This window comes from Apium graveolens, chromosome 4, assembly GCF_009905375.1.
Source record: "Apium graveolens cultivar Ventura chromosome 4, ASM990537v1, whole genome shotgun sequence".
Classification (NCBI taxonomy): domain Eukaryota; kingdom Viridiplantae; phylum Streptophyta; class Magnoliopsida; order Apiales; family Apiaceae; genus Apium; species Apium graveolens.
The window spans coordinates 2630916-2653105 of NC_133650.1; the positions used below are offsets into that span (position 1 = coordinate 2630916).

The following is a 22190-nucleotide window of genomic DNA, read 5'->3' on the forward strand; positions in this document are numbered from 1 at the left end:
TCGTCTCTCTCCTCCTCATCTCTCTCTCTCTTTTCTATATATACACACACTTCCTATCCATTCCACATATCTTCTATTCCAATACTCTCTCAAATTTAGCCTTCTAAACAACAACCAATCCAATCCTCAATTATATAGACGCAATATTTCCTGATTTTCGAGGAACAAAAACATGGCAGCTGTGGGTGGATTAATCGGTGGAACTGGCTCGTGTTCATCGAAATCAACATGTTTTCAGAAAGATTTAACTAGAAAAAAGAGAAATAATAATAGATACAAGGTTAATTGTATGTATAGTAATAGTCCTGTTTCTTCCGATCCTTACAAAACTCTCAAGATTCATCCTGGTGCTTCCGAATCCGAAGTCAAAAAAGCTTTCCGACGTCTCGCTCTTCAGGTACATAACTCGATTCTCGATAAATGAATAATCTCGTTAATTAATTTTTTTTCCGATCTTAACATAATGAAGTATTTTTATAATCTCGGTATCTGTTACAGAAATGGGCCAATTTTTCAAAAATTGTTGATAAAAAATCGGTCAAAATTATTTGTTCGATTTGACAGATTTTCGATAAATGATCGATAACTCATCCAATTTTTTAAAAATTGTTCAATAAATCCCAAATGCGTACATTAATCGGATAATTAATCGGATAATTCTGATTTTTGAAATGTTGATAGATTAATAATTATGTAAAATAATATTTTTTTACCGTATCAGCATGATGTACACAGTGTATTTATAATCTCGATAAATTTACGTGTTGCAGTACCATCCGGACGTGTGTAGGGGGAATAACTGTGGGGTCCAGTTTCATCAAATCAACGAAGCGTACGAGGCGTTGATGAATAGATTACGAGAAGAAGAAGAGGCAGTGGAGAATAATGAGAGGAGAATGTACGGTGGAGATGATGAAGATGAGCAGATGAGAGGAATGTACGATCCAGATTGGGACATGTGGGAAGAATGGATGGGCTGGGAAGGTGCGGGCATTCGTGATTATTCGTCGCATATTAATCCTTACATTTGATTTTATTTTTAATTAGTTTGGATGTATTTTAATTTATGGTGTGGTTCGAGTTTGAGGTTAAAATCGAACCGAACCGAACTGAACCGGCCAGCATGTTAATTGTATTCTCGTCATCATTTCGATCGTGGTTTATTGAGATTGATTTGGTGATTTAGGGGTTTATGTTTTTCTTCATGTTTGTAAATTCTTATAATCTTAATGCAAGTATAATTTATGACTTTTCTGAAGTTCTCGCACAATTGCTTGTTTTTAGGTCTCGTTTTTATCTCTGTGTGGAATAAATTAAATTTGGATTGAGTTGTATTTCGATATTTTGGACCATTATCAGTGTCATGTTAAGACAAATCGCGTCTTTATATTGTAATTCTAATTTGTTGTTCCTAATTATAATGAATATAATGTAATTTTTTTCCTTTTTTTATGAACAAAAGTGTTAATTTAATAATAAAGAGTCATACATTATATATCGATACTGTCTGTTTTTAATAATAGAATTATGTTTCTTTTTATTTAAGAAGAAACGTGTGAATTTAATAATAAAGAATTACACGGTATCAAATGGTGTATAATTTTTTTAATTATAGAATTGGTAATTTTTTAATTAAATGGTGTCATTACATATTTTACCGCTCATATATTCAATCTTAAAAGTTTTCATATTTAGATCGTGCATTCGTATAAAAAACTTATATTTAAATCATGTATTTATATTTAAAAGCCTCCGTACATAGTACTGTAATTTGTAGGTGCATCAATGTTAGCTAGCTTTGTTATGCAAAAAATTTGTCAAAACACACCACCTTAATTATAATGTTTGGATAATAGAATTTTAAATTTATTACTATTCGATAGTCACTTTACTTAAATATATAATCAAATCAAATATACCCGGTATATTTTGTTTAACGCATAGTAAATATATGCAGGTTTTCCTTTGTTCCGAAAAATGTGTTTCCCTTCGTTTCGAAAAATATAGAGTCTATTTCCCTAAAAACTCTCGGCTCGTGGGTTGATGCCCAACAATACATAAAAAGTAAAAATAAGAATTTAACAATAATGTAAATTGCTTTTTGGGTGGAGGCAAAGTATATCGTGTTAAAACAAAAGCCATTGGCTGGATGTGGTATTCGTGAAAAGAGGTTTAACTTGATTAGCGTACGTCGAAAGAAAATAGGACACGTTGCTGTCATTATTGTAATCAAGTCTATGGGCCCATATGTTTGTACTCATCATTAACGTCTCTTGTTTGAGAATAAAACCAGGGGCCAATTATAGCAGTGGTATTGCGTCCACGCAAAACCAGTCAGCTGAGTCATGTACTCCCTCCCTCGATCAGGATTTTTACGTTATTTGTACAGCGGGAATTGTGGGTTATTTTTGTGCATACAAATAGATTCATAATTATTAATGAGCTATTCACCAATATTTTATAAATATTTTATCAAACACTTACTCTTACCGTGTACGGACACACACCGAAAAAACTCTTAAAATATTAGTTTCGTAAAAAATTACCGGAGTACTCTTTTAGACTCCTACTTCCCTTGTCTATCCCGATGAGAAAAATGTCAATTATAATAATTACGTAATTAAATTTTAAAATATTTGTCAATAAAATATTGATATAATGGTTGGGCACGTGTTTTTTTGTGGAAGGTTATAATTTTGATTCCTGACATGTGAAAATTAAAAACAATTACTATATGAGTATGCGTAGACTCGTATATTTTAAGAAGTATATTTATATTAACTAATATTCAATTGATTTCATTAAAACCCGATGATTCCGGTTATGATTTTAATTTGCAATTTTAAAAACCGAGAATATACAAATTCGATTTCTACTTCATTTAAAATCTGATCTAAACCGAACCGTGATTAGCTCCTTGTCTAATTAATTTCAACTAGATAATGAGGAGTGTCGAATCTAGTTTTCTGGTGAAGACCGATTAACCTCTGAGTTTTTATGATTGGTAGTTAGGTATTGGTTACTGACCCAACAAGCATTTTAGCCCAATTACAATTGGTCCAACTTTACGATTGACGGGCCTTATATATTCACTACGCGGCGGGTTAAAATATTTGACCGGTAAGTATTATAGTTGGGTAAGAGCATCTCCGACTTTGTTGGCTAAACCGGACCTGTAAGACAATATGTAAAATCTGTTAAATCCGTAAGACATTGTAATTCGATGGTATTGGCTATACTGGTTAGTTATATTTTAAAAATAGTATCTTATTAAAATTTTATGTTGTTATAAATATAATATATATCTTCAATATGGTAATAAATGATTAGATTTTTTTTTACAAATTTCTTACAAGTTTGTAGTGGTTACAAATATAGTCAAAATCACGAGGTTGACTATATTTATAGATAAGGGTAATGTACCATTGGAGATGGATTTTTTTTACAAAATCTCTATATTTTTTATTTATAATGTGTATTAATGATTTTTAGTTAAGAGTTCTACATGGTTGAAGATGCTCTAATAATCATAAATGCTATATCGAGAAGTATTAGTAAATTGATACTTCCTTTCTCATCTATTTATTTACACCTTCCTTTTAGGGATGTCCTTCCAATTGTTTACATTTCAAAATTTTCCAAAAATAGTAAAAAAAAATTAATTTATAAAATAACTGCATCAACTATTTCTCTCCACTATACCCACTTTATACATATAATATTAATCGGTCCCACTACTATACTAACTTTTTTAATTTTCCTACACTAATTTATCATTTTTCTTAAATTTCGTACTCAACCCAAATGTAAATATTTGGGAGAGACGGAAGGATTAATATTTATATTTTAAGGTTATATATGTGAAATAAGAGTAATATAATGCATGTACGTGGTTATTTGGTAAGAGATTTGTGCCTATATTTGTTGGTATTTGTTGAGTCAATAAATTTAATATTCAGAAGGTAGGTGTATATAACTTAGTTGAGTTGTTATTTTTTGGCAATGTTGTTCAAACAATGAGTTCCCCAGTTTTGACATTTTAATTATAGTTAGTTTTTTTTTAAATACAATTTTCTTAATTTTGGTATGCATATAAAGGTTGGACTAATACTTGGTCAATTTAGTATTAATTCAATTTTGGTGTATGTGTAGGTTTATAGATTAATATTGATTGTACTATAGTTTAGATTTTTCAAATAATAGTTTTCTTAGAAGTCAATTATCAAAAAAGTTACTCCCTCCTGAGATATTTACGTTCACTGTTTGCACGTATTTCGAGACTTTTATAAAATATAGTTTCATAATTTTTTTTTCTGAATAAAAATTTAAACATAAAACTTTTATTTAGAAAAAAAACAAAAAAAAATTGGAATTATACTTTAAACGAGTATTGAAAAGCGTGTCGAAAAGTAACGTAAACAACCCAGTGGGACTGAGAGAGTATTTAATATGTTTGACTTCTCAAAACTCTCAAACACGTACCCCCACAATGTGCATACGTATCTCCTTTTATAGAGAATCAAACCGGACGTAATTCTTGGGGAACAAGAAACCTAGATGGACCTGGTTTCTCATTCCGCAATACAATATGAGTTGTCGAACAAACTTCTTATTATAACTTGAACATTGATTTGCTTTAGGAGTGACCTGCGATGCGGCCTAGTCATAAAGGCCCAGGGCTCTGTTACGATTTCAGAACTTCACGGATAACGAAACTCCCCGGTCGGTGGATATCCCATTCGCTACCGCTATTTTCATCGATCGTAACCACATATATAGCTATGACTTACCGCAAATGTTCAAGCGCATCCTAGTCCCTTGACGAGGATAACCCACCAGACTGCATGACAAATGATCCCAAGCGTATAAGTGCAAAGTGCGAGATAAATCCAAAGTCTCCCCGTGAGGACAACCCGACGAATACAGAGACAGGACTCCCAAAACACAAACTAAGTGTTTACTACTGTTCCCCTACGAGAACAACTCACAAGACTACCTTATGACGCCTTCAATATATTTTCCGGGATGACGGGCTCTCGGAGGCCCCTTTTCCTTCTTCGAGCGCGACCTAAGAAGGTTGGAGTCCTCTGGAGGCTCCCCGCATGCTTAGGGCGCGCCCTAGGCATGGGAGGTCCCTCCGGGGCTCCTCCTCTTAACTTGTATTATTTTAATGTTTCATTCCCTTTGCAGTTTAGTTGTGGGAGTAACCTCCTTCATAATTCTTGATAGTTATTCATCTTATATTGCGGAGCGGCCACCCCGTGCGGCCGTATAGCACGGGGCGCGCCCTAAGGGGCCCAGGGACATTTCCCCGGAGCCCGGACAATTCCTTACTTTTTGATAGCTCTACTCCTTCCCGTGATTTCACAATAGCTTTTAAGAATTTATTCACCAATACTTGTTTGTCATCTTCGTGTTCTACTATACCGGTCGTCGTAACACTCTTGTCGTAGCGGTCGTCGTAACATTCTTGTCGTAGCGGTTGTCGCACGCCTTCTATATTATAATCATTATATTGTTTTAATGTAATAATCATCATAAGCCTTCATAGAACTTTCTAATCACCGTCGTAACTCCTTATCGTCGATAGTCGTTGCAAACGAATCTCATTCCCTGTATAGGGCGCGCCCGGATTTTGGAGACGCGTTCTCCGACGCTCATCCTTCTTCTTTACTGACGGGTGATCTAACCCATTTTCTCAAAGATTTGATAAAATATCAATAACGATTTTATGATAAAACAGGTATTTACTGAGAGTGTGTGGGATAAACAAATTTTAATAGTGGATGTTATAAATCTGAATGAGTAAATCTTAAAACGTGATGGATACGTGGTTTGATTGCAAAAACGTAAGTAATACGGGTCATTTTAAAAAATTTGATTTTGTTGAGTATTAAAATTTAAACATAAGAATTATTAGTGAACAAGTCGGCTCAGGTCAAATTTGGTTCAAATTTGACTCAACTTGAATGGTTAATGATCAAGTTTTTGTTGAACTCGATTATTAATGAATCGATCTTGAATTTTCGGTTTTGTTTGATTATAAAAGTTAGCTTGACTCAATTTGTTTAAGAAATAAACATAAACCTTGTCTCTATGGTTCAACTTTATTCATGAACAACCTTAAGAGCATTCATCCATTAAAAAACTCACAATCGGTATAATCATCGAACCAATTTATAAATTGATGCATAATATTAACGTTAGTCTTGACAACTCTCAACCACTCTTCTGTAATGATAATATGTCATTATTTAACTTTTTTTAGATTAAAAATAATATACTCATTATTAGTTTAGGGAGAAAATTTGATGGGAGACTTTCTTTAAAAGACGGAAAGAAATATTGGTTACTATTTTAAAATTTTAAAAATTTGGTCATTATTTTAAAAATTAACATAAAATGTAGCCACCATTTAATAACATTCTCATTAAATATATTAATTAACGGTTCGTTGACAACAATCATTCTTTTACAAGACGTAAAAAATGTTTGACCGCTATTTTGAAAATATGACAGAACTATATAATTGACTCATTCTTAAATCTATGTATTTTAAATTATTGATAACCCTTGCCTCAACTTGGATATTCATGTTTAGTTTCGGGTAAAAAATTTAACTTTACTTTAACCCAATACATTATCCTTTTTAGGTTTTGCATAAAATATTCTTATTTTGACCATTATTCAGTTATAGTTGCATTGCAATTTAAAATGATCAATATGATTTATGCTATTTATAATAAGCACATATTTTTAAATTTTGATAGGTTCGTTAACGTAAATTTTAATAACATATATAACATGTAACATTTAGGTTCATTTTTGAATAAATTTATTAAAATATATATATGCAACATACTTATTCCTTAAAAACAATATTTCAAAATTATATAATGAAATCTAAAATATAAAAGTGGTTATTTTAAATATATTAAAATACCATATATTTTAATTTTGTTTTGAAAAAAGAAGAACACATTTTATTAAATCAAACTTTCAGACATACAAAGAGACAACACTTCTTCCAGGGCATTAGCCTCCGTGAAATCACGATCAGAAAGAAATAAGGATTGCCTTGCTAAGCAATGAGCTACCCTATTTGCTGATTGTTTAACAAAAAAGAATGCATCATTAACAAGTTCATTGATGAGCTGCTTACAATCAGAAATATCCAGACTAAAGAGAGATGTAGTCACCACTGAACTCTGAAGCGACTACACTACTTTTATGCAGTCTGTCTCCAGCACAATGTTTTTCCATCCTTTAGTCTTAATCCAACTAAGAGCCTCATTGAAGGCAATTGCTTCAGATAAATCCGGCGCGACCTTCCCTCTCTGACACCCCGTCTTAGCATTTATCAGTTTTCCAACATAATCGCGAGCAATGAAAGCATAACCATACCTGTTCTCTTTATTGAAGAGTGCAGCGTCCACATTTATCTTGATTGTATGTCTTTCCGGTTTCGTCCAAAGCTCCTTACCATCCATTGCACATAGACTAACAACAGACGGTACAAAATTTGTAGTCTGAGCTTCTAGCCATTGATCAAGAGTAGAATGTGCAGTTAGAACCACCTCATCAATATGCGGATAGGTATCTTGCCAGACCACCAAATTCCTTGCGTTCCAGATGGACAAAAAAAGCATCCCAAGTTTAGATAACATCGCATTATTATAATGTCCCAATGCAGACTCCAACCATTCTGCAAAAGTTACAGAAACACTAACAATACTAAACAATCCTGATGCCTGTAGACACCACTGAGCAAAATCACAGTTAACGAGACAATGTAGTGTAGTTTCAACACCTCCGTTGCATAATGGACAAAGCTGTGAAACATGTACATGTTTTGAATTTAACGCCACTCTGGTTGGTAAGTACTCGTTACAAGCTCTCCATAAGAAATTCCTTACTTTTGGGGGAATTTTTAGATTCCACAATCTTATCCAGAAACCTGAACTGACATTAGAAATCCAATCACCTTTCAGCTCCTGAACTAACCTGAATGCACTTTTGACAGAATAAGCACCACTTTCCTCCTTATGCCAATATCTAATATCATCTTCTTGATTGTGACTAAGAGGTGTCCCAAAAATAAGCAGTTGATCTCTCTCATTAAAAATATCATTAATCACCTCTGCATCCCATTCCTTAGTCCTCGTTTTCATTAGACTATTTACCATTTGATTTTGTAAAGCAGGGTGTCGACTGGTAACAAACGGGAACTCTACATCTTGAAGCCAAGCATCTTTAAGTATACGAGTTTTCCTCCCAGAACCAATCCTCCAGCGAGTACCAGATTTTATTAATTCCAAGGTTTCCCAAATACTTCTCCAAATGTAGCTTGGGTTCCCACCCAATTCTACCTCCAGGACTGAACATTTAGAAAAATAACGAGCTTTAAAGACTTTGGTGACCAGGGACTCTTCATTATTAAGCAAACGCCAAGCTTGTTTTCCCAATAAAGCGAGATTGAAATCATGTAACTTCCTAAACCCCATTCCTCCCGCACTTTTTGGCTTACACAACTTATCCCAACTGGCCCAATGAATTCCTTTCTTAGCTCTCATATCTGTCTCCCACCAGAAGTTGCACATATGCTGCTCAATCTCCTTACACATCTGCAAAGGCAATAAAAAGACACTCATAACATATGTTGGAAGAGCTTGAACCACTGTCTTCAACAAAATTTCTTTCCCAGCTTTATTAATAATCTGCCCCTCCCAACTTGTCACCTTCTTCCTAATTCTATCCTTAAGATACCCCAAAATAACATTTTTATTACGACCCATAGTATTTGGCAACCCCAAATATGTACTATGCTCAGTTGCCTCATGAAAGGAATATGTCCTAAGTCCAATCGTGTATTAGGATTTAGGAATAACTTTTATGTAATCTGTTTTGATTTCATTGATATTAATAAATACTTGTTTTGTTTTTATTACGGGCTTTATCTATTTAAGTGTTTAAATAAGATATACCATAGTTTAGAGTAAAGCTTTTTATGGATTATGATGAGATCATAATAGTGAGACCTAAAAAGATGATAACTCTAAATTTAAATAGTTCCTGGTCATAGGATTACTAACTGGTAATTAATAATCCGCAGAGATCGGTACATACTATGTTTGCTTCATTATGAAGGATGTCTGTTCTTATAGACATTTGTGTGGTGACACTATAGCTAGTATGTAGGTGCTTATTATGGAATAAGTTCACTGAACATGACTCGCACAGCTGAACAACTGATGGAGTTCACTCACGTGTCAGCAGTTGTTCACATAGTGATAGTTGTACAAGTATCCTTAGACTTGAGGTCATCATAGTCATCTTGTGTACACTGAACTATGCTTTGGTTTAGTTCTTAGTCTCCAGGGACAATTATTAGGGCTCTTCTGGGTATAGGAATTTGTACACGAAGATAGTGTATGATCAATAAAGGATCTACCCCTTCCAGTGAAGGAAGCGAATATTCAAGGCTGACCCACTTATGCTAGTTCAGGAATCTCTGGCCAGAGTGAATGAAATTAGAAAGGAGTTTCTAATTTGCATAGAACTACGCATAGTAAATGGTAAGCAAAGTGATTGAATTAGATAGGCTTGACACGAGATCCATGCCTTGTATTTAATCGGGACATTGTAGGGTAGAAGGAGTTTATTGTACGGTAACTATTCACTGACAGGTTCTTTGTATCCTAAGCAGTGAATTCATATTATCCGGATAGTCGCGATATGTTGAGAAGCATCACTCACGATGTAGAATAAATGTGATTAATTAATTAATCATATTTAATAAATTAGAGAACTTATATAAATAATGATAAAATAGTTTTATTATTATTTATTTCTACTACCGGCTTAATATTGAACCTACAGGGTCACACCATAAAAAGAGAATGATTTATTGGTGGAGGAATTAATTAATAATGGCTAATAATTATTTATTTGTGAAATAAATAATTATTTGGCAAATTTAATAATTTTGTGTAGTTGGTAACGTCTTACATGAAAATTATACACGTTGATAATTAATCGACTTATATCATATATGTGCAGGATGTACGTGCACCATTTACCAATAAAAAATATAAAAAAACATTATAATTATATGCTGCACAAAAATAAATCTTGGAAAATAACTCGTGCCTCGCACGTGTTATTATGCTAGTTTTCATTACATATCATACCTTGACAGAGCGCTCAATGGCCATTGAGATGTATATGTTTTTCTGAGTGTTGTGTTTGAATGGAAGATGTAGGAATAAGGAACGACAACATGTACGTGAGATACTATTTATACAAAATTTACTGCTTGCAATGAGGGTGAAAATAGATAGAGAGAAAATTTTAGGAATGTAACAAAATTACCATTCAACCTGAATTTGAAATGGATTGTGATTGAGATTGTCAGTTGTTATATTATTATAACATAATATTCGATGGGTCGTTATGTGTGTCATTTCAAAAGATATATTGTTTTTTATCTCCCCGCCACATTGCACTATCAGTAGTAGTGACAACTTCCCTCGTGTAGTTCACGGGCATAATCGACGTCACATATTATATGCTTACGGAGGTATAAATTAATTCTAGAATTAATATTTCATAAATATTATTTTATCTAATAGTTTTGCACTAATCATCGAATCATAGAGAATGATCATTTGCTCTTATTATAAAACCGTGAATGGATATACATATGTTTTGGTTACGAGAATATTTTTTCTCCTTTGAATCTTTTTGTCACAAATTTATTTTTTTTACAATGTCTTACAGATGTCTAAAACACAAGTTGTTATTGTATCGCTCTACCTCTTTAGCCTTTTGATCCCGTCTGGATAACCCTGACTATTTGGTTATATTATATAAAATATATAAATTATACGATAGTTTTAATAATCAAAAATTTGATCAACCAAATTACCAAAATAATAAAAAGGAAGAGTAATCAAATGACTTATAAATTAGGGATGTGCTTAGAATTCGTGAAAGGTTGAAGATGGGTATGGAACAATTATAAATATGTACAATAAAAGCTCGATAAATGAATACATTCGTGGAAGGTAAAAATATATTCATTTATCGAGATTATAAATATATACTTCTATTATATTGAGACCAAAAAAAAGTATTCATTTAACGAGGTTATTTGTTTATCAAAAATTCGTTTATCGATACCGTATATCTACTATATGCATCATCATATCCAATATTATTATTATAAAGAATTAGTATAAAGAGGTTAAAATGGTCTCAACAAAAAATGCAATTTTAAAATTGTTATGATCAAAAGATCATGCTTCGGTTCGTTGTTAAGACAAAGTTGTTTATGTTCCAAAAGAAATTTCGGTTTAAAACATAAAAGTCTATGAAAATGTTAAAAAATAAGATAAAATGATTAAAGTAATACGTGAACAAAATTTATTGTATAGTAGTCTAACAATAACAAAATATAAAATTTACGGCACATAATTAATAAATTATAATTTTATATATAGTAATATATATCATAATTTTATAAATTGAATGTACAAATATTTAATCCTAAATTTGATAATAAAATTCAGTACAAATTGAAAATAATATGTAATTTTTTTATTTTGAACGATTATAAAAATAGTATATCAAAATGAGTTAATTACCCGAGTCTCAAATCATTATATATTATATAAATATTAAAATAAATATCAAATTAAATATAGGTTGCGCCACCCAATGTAAAGAAATAAACTGCTTGCTCCTTACCATCCATTGCACATAGACTAACAACAGACGGTACAAAATTTGTAGTCTGAGCTTCTAGCCATTGATCAAGAGTAGAATGTGCAGTTAGAACCACCTCATCAATATGCGGATAGGTATCTTGCCAGACCACCAAATTCCTTGCGTTCCAGATGGACAAAAAAAGCATCCCAAGTTTAGATAACATCGCATTATTATAATGTCCCAATGCAGACTCCAACCATTCTGCAAAAGTTACAGAAACACTAACAATACTAAACAATCCTGATGCCTGTAGACACCACTGAGCAAAATCACAGTTAACGAGACAATGTAGTGTAGTTTCAACACCTCCGTTGCATAATGGACAAAGCTGTGAAACATGTACATGTTTTGAATTTAACGCCACTCTGGTTGGTAAGTACTCGTTACAAGCTCTCCATAAGAAATTCCTTACTTTTGGGGGAATTTTTAGATTCCACAATCTTATCCAGAAACCTGAACTGACATTAGAAATCCAATCACCTTTCAGCTCCTGAACTAACCTGAATGCACTTTTGACAGAATAAGCACCACTTTCCTCCTTATGCCAATATCTAATATCATCTTCTTGATTGTGACTAAGAGGTGTCCCAAAAATAAGCAGTTGATCTCTCTCATTAAAAATATCATTAATCACCTCTGCATCCCATTCCTTAGTCCTCGTTTTCATTAGACTATTTACCATTTGATTTTGTAAAGCAGGGTGTCGACTGGTAACAAACGGGAACTCTACATCTTGAAGCCAAGCATCTTTAAGTATACGAGTTTTCCTCCCAGAACCAATCCTCCAGCGAGTACCAGATTTTATTAATTCCAAGGTTTCCCAAATACTTCTCCAAATGTAGCTTGGGTTCCCACCCAATTCTACCTCCAGGACTGAACATTTAGAAAAATAACGAGCTTTAAAGACTTTGGTGACCAGGGACTCTTCATTATTAAGCAAACGCCAAGCTTGTTTTCCCAATAAAGCGAGATTGAAATCATGTAACTTCCTAAACCCCATTCCTCCCGCACTTTTTGGCTTACACAACTTATCCCAACTGGCCCAATGAATTCCTTTCTTAGCTCTCATATCTGTCTCCCACCAGAAGTTGCACATATGCTGCTCAATCTCCTTACACATCTGCAAAGGCAATAAAAAGACACTCATAACATATGTTGGAAGAGCTTGAACCACTGTCTTCAACAAAATTTCTTTCCCAGCTTTATTAATAATCTGCCCCTCCCAACTTGTCACCTTCTTCCTAATTCTATCCTTAAGATACCCCAAAATAACATTTTTATTACGACCCATAGTATTTGGCAACCCCAAATATGTACTATGCTCAGTTGCCTCATGAAAGGAATATGTCCTAAGTCCAATCGTGTATTAGGATTTAGGAATAACTTTTATGTAATCTGTTTTGATTTCATTGATATTAATAAATACTTGTTTTGTTTTTATTACGGGCTTTATCTATTTAAGTGTTTAAATAAGATATACCATAGTTTAGAGTAAAGCTTTTTATGGATTATGATGAGATCATAATAGTGAGACCTAAAAAGATGATAACTCTAAATTTAAATAGTTCCTGGTCATAGGATTACTAACTGGTAATTAATAATCCGCAGAGATCGGTACATACTATGTTTGCTTCATTATGAAGGATGTCTGTTCTTATAGACATTTGTGTGGTGACACTATAGCTAGTATGTAGGTGCTTATTATGGAATAAGTTCACTGAACATGACTCGCACAGCTGAACAACTGATGGAGTTCACTCACGTGTCAGCAGTTGTTCACATAGTGATAGTTGTACAAGTATCCTTAGACTTGAGGTCATCATAGTCATCTTGTGTACACTGAACTATGCTTTGGTTTAGTTCTTAGTCTCCAGGGACAATTATTAGGGCTCTTCTGGGTATAGGAATTTGTACACGAAGATAGTGTATGATCAATAAAGGATCTACCCCTTCCAGTGAAGGAAGCGAATATTCAAGGCTGACCCACTTATGCTAGTTCAGGAATCTCTGGCCAGAGTGAATGAAATTAGAAAGGAGTTTCTAATTTGCATAGAACTACGCATAGTAAATGGTAAGCAAAGTGATTGAATTAGATAGGCTTGACACGAGATCCATGCCTTGTATTTAATCGGGACATTGTAGGGTAGAAGGAGTTTATTGTACGGTAACTATTCACTGACAGGTTCTTTGTATCCTAAGCAGTGAATTCATATTATCCGGATAGTCGCGATATGTTGAGAAGCATCACTCACGATGTAGAATAAATGTGATTAATTAATTAATCATATTTAATAAATTAGAGAACTTATATAAATAATGATAAAATAGTTTTATTATTATTTATTTCTACTACCGGCTTAATATTGAACCTACAGGGTCACACCATAAAAAGAGAATGATTTATTGGTGGAGGAATTAATTAATAATGGCTAATAATTATTTATTTGTGAAATAAATAATTATTTGGCAAATTTAATAATTGATTAAATGAGATTTAATTGATTATAAATTAATTAAGAAAAGTTCATAATATTATTAATTAAGGATTTAATTTTTGGAAATTAAATCAAGAGAGAGAATTATTTCTAAAGTGTTTAGAAAAAAGATTAATGATTAAAATGTATTTTAATTATTAATGAGAATAATAAATGGGATAATAATAATAATATTTATGGGAAAATTTCAGCTGAAAATTTTGCCTATAAATACACTATTATAGACCCTAATTTTATTCTAACCTCAAAAAACCCGAAAACCCAAAAAGTTTGGAAAACTCAATTCTCTCCACCTCCTTCCTCCTCCTTAACATCGTTTTCTTGGTGGATACCGGTGGAGTGCTTCACACTTGAGGAGCAACTGCTAAGGATCTCTGATCGTTGTCTCCGAATTATTTTTAAAGGTTAAATTCGATCCCTCGAATTTTTATTCACGATTTATATGCTTTTATTTGGATTTTGTATGTGTAAAAGTGTTTTGCCATGACCCCGCTGCGTTAAAAATCCAACAATGGTATCAGAGCATAGGTTGTATGCATATAGATCTGTGGTAAAAATTTCAGAATTTTATGTGCTTGTATGAATTAATTATGATTTTTACAAGTTATATCATGGATTAATTTTGTCTGATGAGAAATCGTTTCTCAGAATAATTTTGAATGTTGATCTGGGTTCTACAAGTGTTGTAGATCGTCTGAGTATTTTTTTCATAATTTTAGGATGTATAGATTTTTTATTATGAATTTTTGAAGTTCTAGTAATTAAAATTCGTAAATAAATAAATAAATATATGTGTATATAGTATATATATATATATATATGTTTGTATACTTCTGCTGTTGTACATCTCATGTGGTTGTTTGCTGCTGCACAGAAGACAGAGAAAGCACAGATGTCAGGAGAACAGGCGGCGGCACGGGTATCGAGAAAAGGCGGCTGCTGCAGAAAAAAAAAATGGGGGTGTAACGCATTCTGGGAATGCGTTACAGACCTGTGACGCATTCACGGAATGCGTTACACCCTTAAATGGCTTAAAAGGTGTGTAACGCATCACCGGAATGCGTTACGGGGCTTGTAACGCATTCTTGTAATGCGTTACAGCCCTTCTGTTGATTTTAAAATTGATTTTCTGGGAGTTTCGTAACTCCGTTTTAAGCGTGCAATATACCGTTGGATTCGTTTTTTTGAGACGGATCTAATGGAGTGATCAATTTTAGTTTATATAAAAGTTTTGAACTGTTGATATTTCCATGAAGTGTTTTAAAGCTATTTTTGACTGTTTTTAATTGCTTTTAAATGCTTCATGTGATACATAGAGATGTATAATGCTTAGACTAATGTGCTAGATGATGTAACATGCCTACCTTGATGTTTATTCATGTTGATATATGTGATATATGCTTAGTTTATCATGCGATGATAGATTTAGGTGAACTTAAATGAACATAAGGCGTTTGTTAGACAACCTAGTATAGTGAAATTGTTTCATAACCTTAATAACAATATTATGAATACAATCAGGAGTTTCTTGTATTTTTGAAACACGTAATTGAATATGAATTTTCGATATGAGAGAAAGGATGATTCTGTCAACAACAGATTTCTATCTGTAAGAAAGGGTTATTAAGTGACGCCTCTTGACAATGCTCCACCCGATCTGGGAATCATCTGATTATTGATTATTGATTTGAAATATTTAATTTAAAAGGAAGAATTTCTTTATAATATGATTATGATTGTAACGTAATATAATCCCTCTAAAATTAAATAATATCAAGTAGTAATTGGCCAATGACACAAGGGGCTTGTGTCGGTCATAGCCTTCCAACATGATAGAAAAGTAGTTCTTATTTTTGAATCATTGTCGGTTCGTGCTACAGCCGAGGACTTTGATTTCGAAATAAGAAATACTTGTCTATTACATAGAGATGTGTACATTGAATAAGAATCTAAAGGTCGGTACGTGCTACAGCCGTGGGCCTTTGGGGACGGATTCAACTGTACGGAATGTTGGGTTAGACTTGACTTAGAATATTGAGTTTGTCGTGCTACAGCCGAGACTCAATTATTCAAGAGGCTAAAGTTTGATTAGGGAATAACATGAGATGTAATTGACAAGAGTTGTCTGCCTATTGAACATTACATGGCGGTTCGTGCTACAGCCGGGGTCGTATAATGGAATGTAGGATCCCTATTCCCACTAGCATTATGAATGCTTAATTTTTCACGTAGGGGGTTGAATAAATTGGGAAAACTAGTGGGAGCCACTTATGAATAAAGACCCGATTCATATAGTGTTTTAAAATGAAATCGAATATTTGCTAAGTGTTGTTATGTGTTTATCATTTACAGATTTACTTTGTACGTTATGTCTTCTGCACTATCACTTAGGAGCATACTGGATGCTCACAAATTGACTGGTCCTAATTGTGCTGACTGGCTTCGAAACTTGAGAATTGTTCTCAGGATTGAGAAGCTGGAATACGTGATTGACTCACATAAGCCTACTGAACCTGCTAGTGATGCACATAATGATGAACATGTTGTGTATCGTAAGTGGATAGATGATGCAAATGTTGCTCAATGCATCATGCTAGCTTCCATGAACATTGAGCTACAGAAGCAACATGAGCATATGGATGCTCACACTATCCTCATGCATCTACAAGAGTTGTATGATGTGGCAGGGAGGACAGCTCGATATGAGATATCGAAGGAGTTGTTCGGTTGTAGGATGTCTGAGGGATCATCTGTGAATGACCATGTACTTAAGATGATCAATTTGATTGAACGTCTTGGACAACTTGGTTTTGCCATGGATGGGGAGCTGAGCCAAGACTTGGTCTTGCAATCGCTTCCGAGTTCATTCTCGCAGTTTGTTGTGAACTTTCACATGAATAAGTTGGATGTCAGCCTGCCTGAACTCCACAACATGTTGAAGACTGCGGAATCGAATTTTCCCCCTAAGAAGAGTTCTGTTCTTCTAATTGGTGAAGGTTCCAATCCTAAGAAAAGGAAGAGGAACTCTTCCAAGAAGAAGAAAGTAGGTGAGAAAACGCCGGTTCCACCAAAAGCTGAAGACCCCGAGAGCAAAGTTGTTTGCTTTCACTGTAATAAGGTGGGGCACTGGAAGAGGAACTGCAAGGTTTACCTTGCAGAATTGAAGAAGAAGGGTAGTGAGACTACCGCTTCTGATTCAGGTATGTTCATGATAGAAGTGAATATGTCATTTTTACTTGGGTATTAGATACCGCCTGTGGTTCTCATATCTGCAATTTGTTGCAGGGACCAAGGTGAAGTAGGACTCTTGAGGAAGATGAGGTGGTTCTACTGATGGGAAATGGAGCAAGAGTTGCTGCTGTAGATGTAGAATCATTTCATTTACATAGGCCTACGGGCAAGACTATTGTTTGAAATAATTGTTATTTTGTTCCCTCGATTGTGAGGAATATTATTCCCATGTTAGACTTGGCTGGATTTTCATTTATTATTGAGAATAATGAATGTTCTATTCTTAGAGATAATATTCTTTATGGACGTGGTGCTTTAAATAATGGTCTGTATAAATGTGACATAATTTACTTCAGATTGAACAAACTAATAAAAGAAAAGGGATGATGAAAATCTCACTTTATAGTGGCATTGCAGTCTCCATTTAGTAGACATGGAGAGAGGGCTGCAAATTTGCTAGGAATGGTACACACAGATGTATGTGAACCAATGTCTACGCAAGCCATGGGTGGATTTTCATACTTCATTACTTTCATAGATGATAGATCTGGATTCGGATATGTGTTTGATGAAACACAAGTCTGAGGCCTTTGAAAAGTTCAAAGAATATAAGTATGAAGTGGAGAAACAACCAAACATAGTATTATAACTCTTCGATTAGATCGAGGTGGTGAATACTTGAACGGAGAGTTTCTGGATTATCTCAAAGTAAATGGTATAGTCTCCCAGTGGACTCCTCCAGATTAGTATCTGAAAGGAGAAATCGAACTTTATTAGACATAGTTCAGTCCATGATGAGCTATGCAAATCTTCCAGTATTCCTATGGGGTTATGCATTAGAAACCTCAGCATATTTACTGAATAAGGTGCCTTCCAAATCTGTTCCTCAAACTTCATATGAGATATGGAAAGTAAGGAAACCGAGTCTTAAACACGTTAAGATTTGGGGATGTCCAGCTTATGTCAAGTAAGTTGACCCAGATAAACTGGAATATCGATCCGTAAAATGTAGTTTTGTGGGATATCCTAAAGAGACTTTAGGGTATTACTTTTACACCGATCATCGGGTGTTTGTCTCCAGACATGCTACCTTCTTGGAAAAGGAGTTTATCCTTGAAGGAAACAGTGGGAGCAAAATTGAACTTGATGAAGTTCAAGAAGCACAAACTACTACAGATCGAGTGGAAACACCTGTTCTGACTGAACAACCTTTTGTGGAACAGCCCATTCATAGGTCAGAGAGAGTGTCTCCCCAACCTGAGAGGTATTATGTCCTTGTCATTGAGAATGACAATGAGTTGTTGATCATTGATGATGACGACCCTGTGACCTATAATGAGGCTATGAGTAGTGTTGACTCAGAGAAATGACATAGTGCCATGAAATCCAGAATGAAATCTATGTACGGTATACAAAAGATAGATTATAGCATATGGCCAGGTGGAGACCTTTAAGGCCAGGCTTGTGGCAAAAGGATTCAAACAAAGGCAATGGATTGACTTTGATGAAACCTTTTACCTGTAGCCCTGTTAAAATCAGTTCGGATTTTGCTTGCGAATGCTGCTTACTGCGACTATGAAATCTGGCAGATGGCCAGATGGTTTTCTTTCCAAGGGAAATGAAAACCTAGTGTGTAAGCTGCTGCGAACCATATGTGGTTTAAAGCAAGCTTCTCGAAAGATGGAACATTCGTTTTGATGAGACAATCAAAGAGTTTAATTTTATCAAAAACGCAGATGAACCATGCGTCTACAAAAGGGTTAGTGGGAGCGCGGTAACATTTCTTATATTGTATTGAATTAGAGTTGACACACATAACAACATAGCAAACCCACTCACAAAGCTACTTTATGAAAGTCATTTTGATCGTCAAGATGGGTATTAGATACCAGAGTGATTGGCTTTAGTACAAGTGGGAGATTGAAAGGAATATGTCCTAAGTCCAATCGTGTATTAGGATTTAGGAATAACTTTTATGTAATTTGTTTTGATTTCATTGATATTAATAAAGACTTGTTTTGTTTTTATTACGGGCTTTATCTATTTAAGTGTTTAAATAAGATATACCATAGTTTAGAGTAAAGCTTTTTATGGATTATGATGAGATCATAATAGTGAGACCTAAAAAGATGATAACTCTAAACTTAAATAGTTCCTGGTCATAGGATTACTAACTGGTAATTAATAATCCGCAGAGATCGGTACATACTATACTTGCTTTATTATGAAGGATGTCTGTTCTCATAGACATTTGTGTGGTGACACTATAGCTAGTATGTAGGTGCTTATTATGGAATAAGTTCACTGAACACGACTCGCACAACTGAACAACTGATGGAGTTCACTCACGTGTCAGCAGTTGTTCACATAGTGATAGTTGTACAAGTATCCTTAGACTTGAGGTCATCATAGTCATCTTGTGTACACTGAACTATGCTTTGGTTTAGTTCTTAGTCTCCAGGGACAATTATTAGGGCTCTTCTGGGTATAGGAATTTGTACACGAAGATAGTGTATGATCAATAAAGGATCTACCCCTTCCAATGAAGGAAGCGAATGTTCAAGGCTGATCCACTTATGCTAGTTCAGGAATCTCTGGCCAGAGTGAATGAAATTAGAAAGGAGTTTCTAATTTGCATAGAACTACGCATAGTAAATGGTAAGCAAAGTGATTGAATTAGATAGGCTTGACACGAGATCCATGCCTTGTATTTAATCGGGACATTGTAGGGTAGAAGGAGTTTATTGTACGGTAACTATTCACTGACAGGTTCTTGGTATCCTAAGCAGTGAATTTATATTATCTGGATAGTCGCGATATGTTGAGAAGCATCACTCACGATGTAGAATAAATGTGATTAATTAATTAATCATATTTAATAAATTAGAGAATTTATATAAATAATGATAAAATAGTTTTATTATTATTTATTTCTACTACCGGCTTAATATTGAACCTACAGGGTCACACCATAAAAAGAGAATGATTTATTGGTGGAGGAATTAATTAATAATGGCTAATAATTATTTATTTATGAAATAAATAATTATTTGGCAAATTTAATAATTGATTAAATGAGATTTAATTGATTATAAATTAATTAAGAAAAGTTCATAATATTATTAATTAAGGATTTAATTTTTGGAAATTAAATCAAGAGAGAGAATTATTTCTAAAGTGTTGAGAAAAAAGATTAATGATTAAAAGGTGTTTTAATTATTAATGAGAATAATAAATGGGATAATAATAATAATATTTATGGGAAAATTTCAGCTGAAAATTTTGCCTATAAATACACTATTATAGACCCTAATTTTATTCTAACCTCAAAAAACCCGAAAACCCAAAAAGTTTGGAAAACCCAATTCTCTCCACCTCCTTCCTCCTCCTTAACATCGTTTTCTTGGTGGATACCGGTGGAGTGCTTCACACTTGAGGAGCAACTGCTAAGGATCTCTGATCGTTGTCTCCGAATTATTTTTAAAGGTTAGATTCGATCCCTCGAATTTTTATTCATGATTTATATACTTTTATTTGGATTTTGTATGTGTAAAAGTGTTTTGCCATGACTCCGCTGCGTTAAAAATCCAACACCTCATTCATCTGCATAAGACTACAGACTTCCGCTCGTGTCACCTCATCTGTATTCTTACTGAAAAATATGGATGATTTCTGTCTATTAAGTTGCTGTCCCGAAGCTGCCTCAAAGGTGTGCAGAAGTTGACACACCCCGGAAGCTTCATTCTTTGTTGCTTTACGGTACAAGTAGCTGTCATCTGCAAAAATCATATGATAAATTGAAGGAGCTCCATTAGCTACTTTACAACCATGAAGCCAACCCTTTCAAATATAATTATTAATCAGAGCAGTGAAACCCTCATGACAAATTATAAATAAGTAGGGCGAGATAGGATCACCCTGACGGATCCTTCTAGTCGTATAAATAGGCCCCATTTCTTTTCCCCCATGAATCACTTCATATTCAACTGTGGACATACAATTAGACCTGGCAATTTGTGTCGTGTCGTGTACTTTCGTGTCGTGTACTTTCGTTTTTCGTGTACCAACATGTTGATCCATGAACGAAACGAAAATATTTCGTGTACCCAAGTTATGAAACGAAACACGAAACACGAAACAAACATTTTATGTTGACACGAAACGAAATGAAAAGTACACGAAATATTTCGTGTACTTTTCCTGTTACTACACGAAACTGAAACGAAAACGAAAACGAAATGATACACGAAATAGTACACGAAAATAAAAAAAAAATAGTCTGCTAACTAATTAAAGTTAATGTTTATGTTAGGAATATATGTGCATTAGTTTGATGATATGTTTAACAAAACACTTAAGTAGAAATTCAGTGTCTGTAGCCTCAACGGATAAGACCACTTTGGCTATCCGTTGATGGTGTAGCTTTACTTAGAAATAAGTCTAGTGTTGTAGCATATTTCAGTCTCTGTATTTAAGATGTAATTCTTAGAAGTTGAGAGAAACTATGAGTCATGTTGACTACTAGAAGATATGCAGATAGGAAGGCCAATTGTAAATATTTCATGCCTTGTAATTTTGTATAAATGAAGTGGTATCAACGGATGACTTAAAGACCTTCAACGGATGAGAAGCTAAGCTTCAACGGATGTCTCTAAAGCTTCAACGGATAACATCCTTTAACGGATGAGTGCATCA

The 22190-nt window shown here is 34.0% G+C and overlaps 1 protein-coding gene across 1 annotated transcript; it reads left to right on the forward strand.

Annotated features, from left to right (window-relative positions):
- Positions 1 to 24: 24 nt before the first annotated feature.
- Positions 25 to 1258, forward strand: LOC141717459 (chaperone protein dnaJ 8, chloroplastic-like). The gene is made up of 2 exons (XM_074519532.1): positions 25 to 397; positions 771 to 1258. The coding sequence occupies exons 1-2, from the start codon at positions 173 to 175 to the stop codon at positions 1029 to 1031; spliced, it is 486 nt and encodes a 161-aa protein (XP_074375633.1). The 5' UTR covers positions 25 to 172; the 3' UTR covers positions 1032 to 1258.
- The last annotated feature ends 20932 nt before the right edge of the window (positions 1259 to 22190 follow it).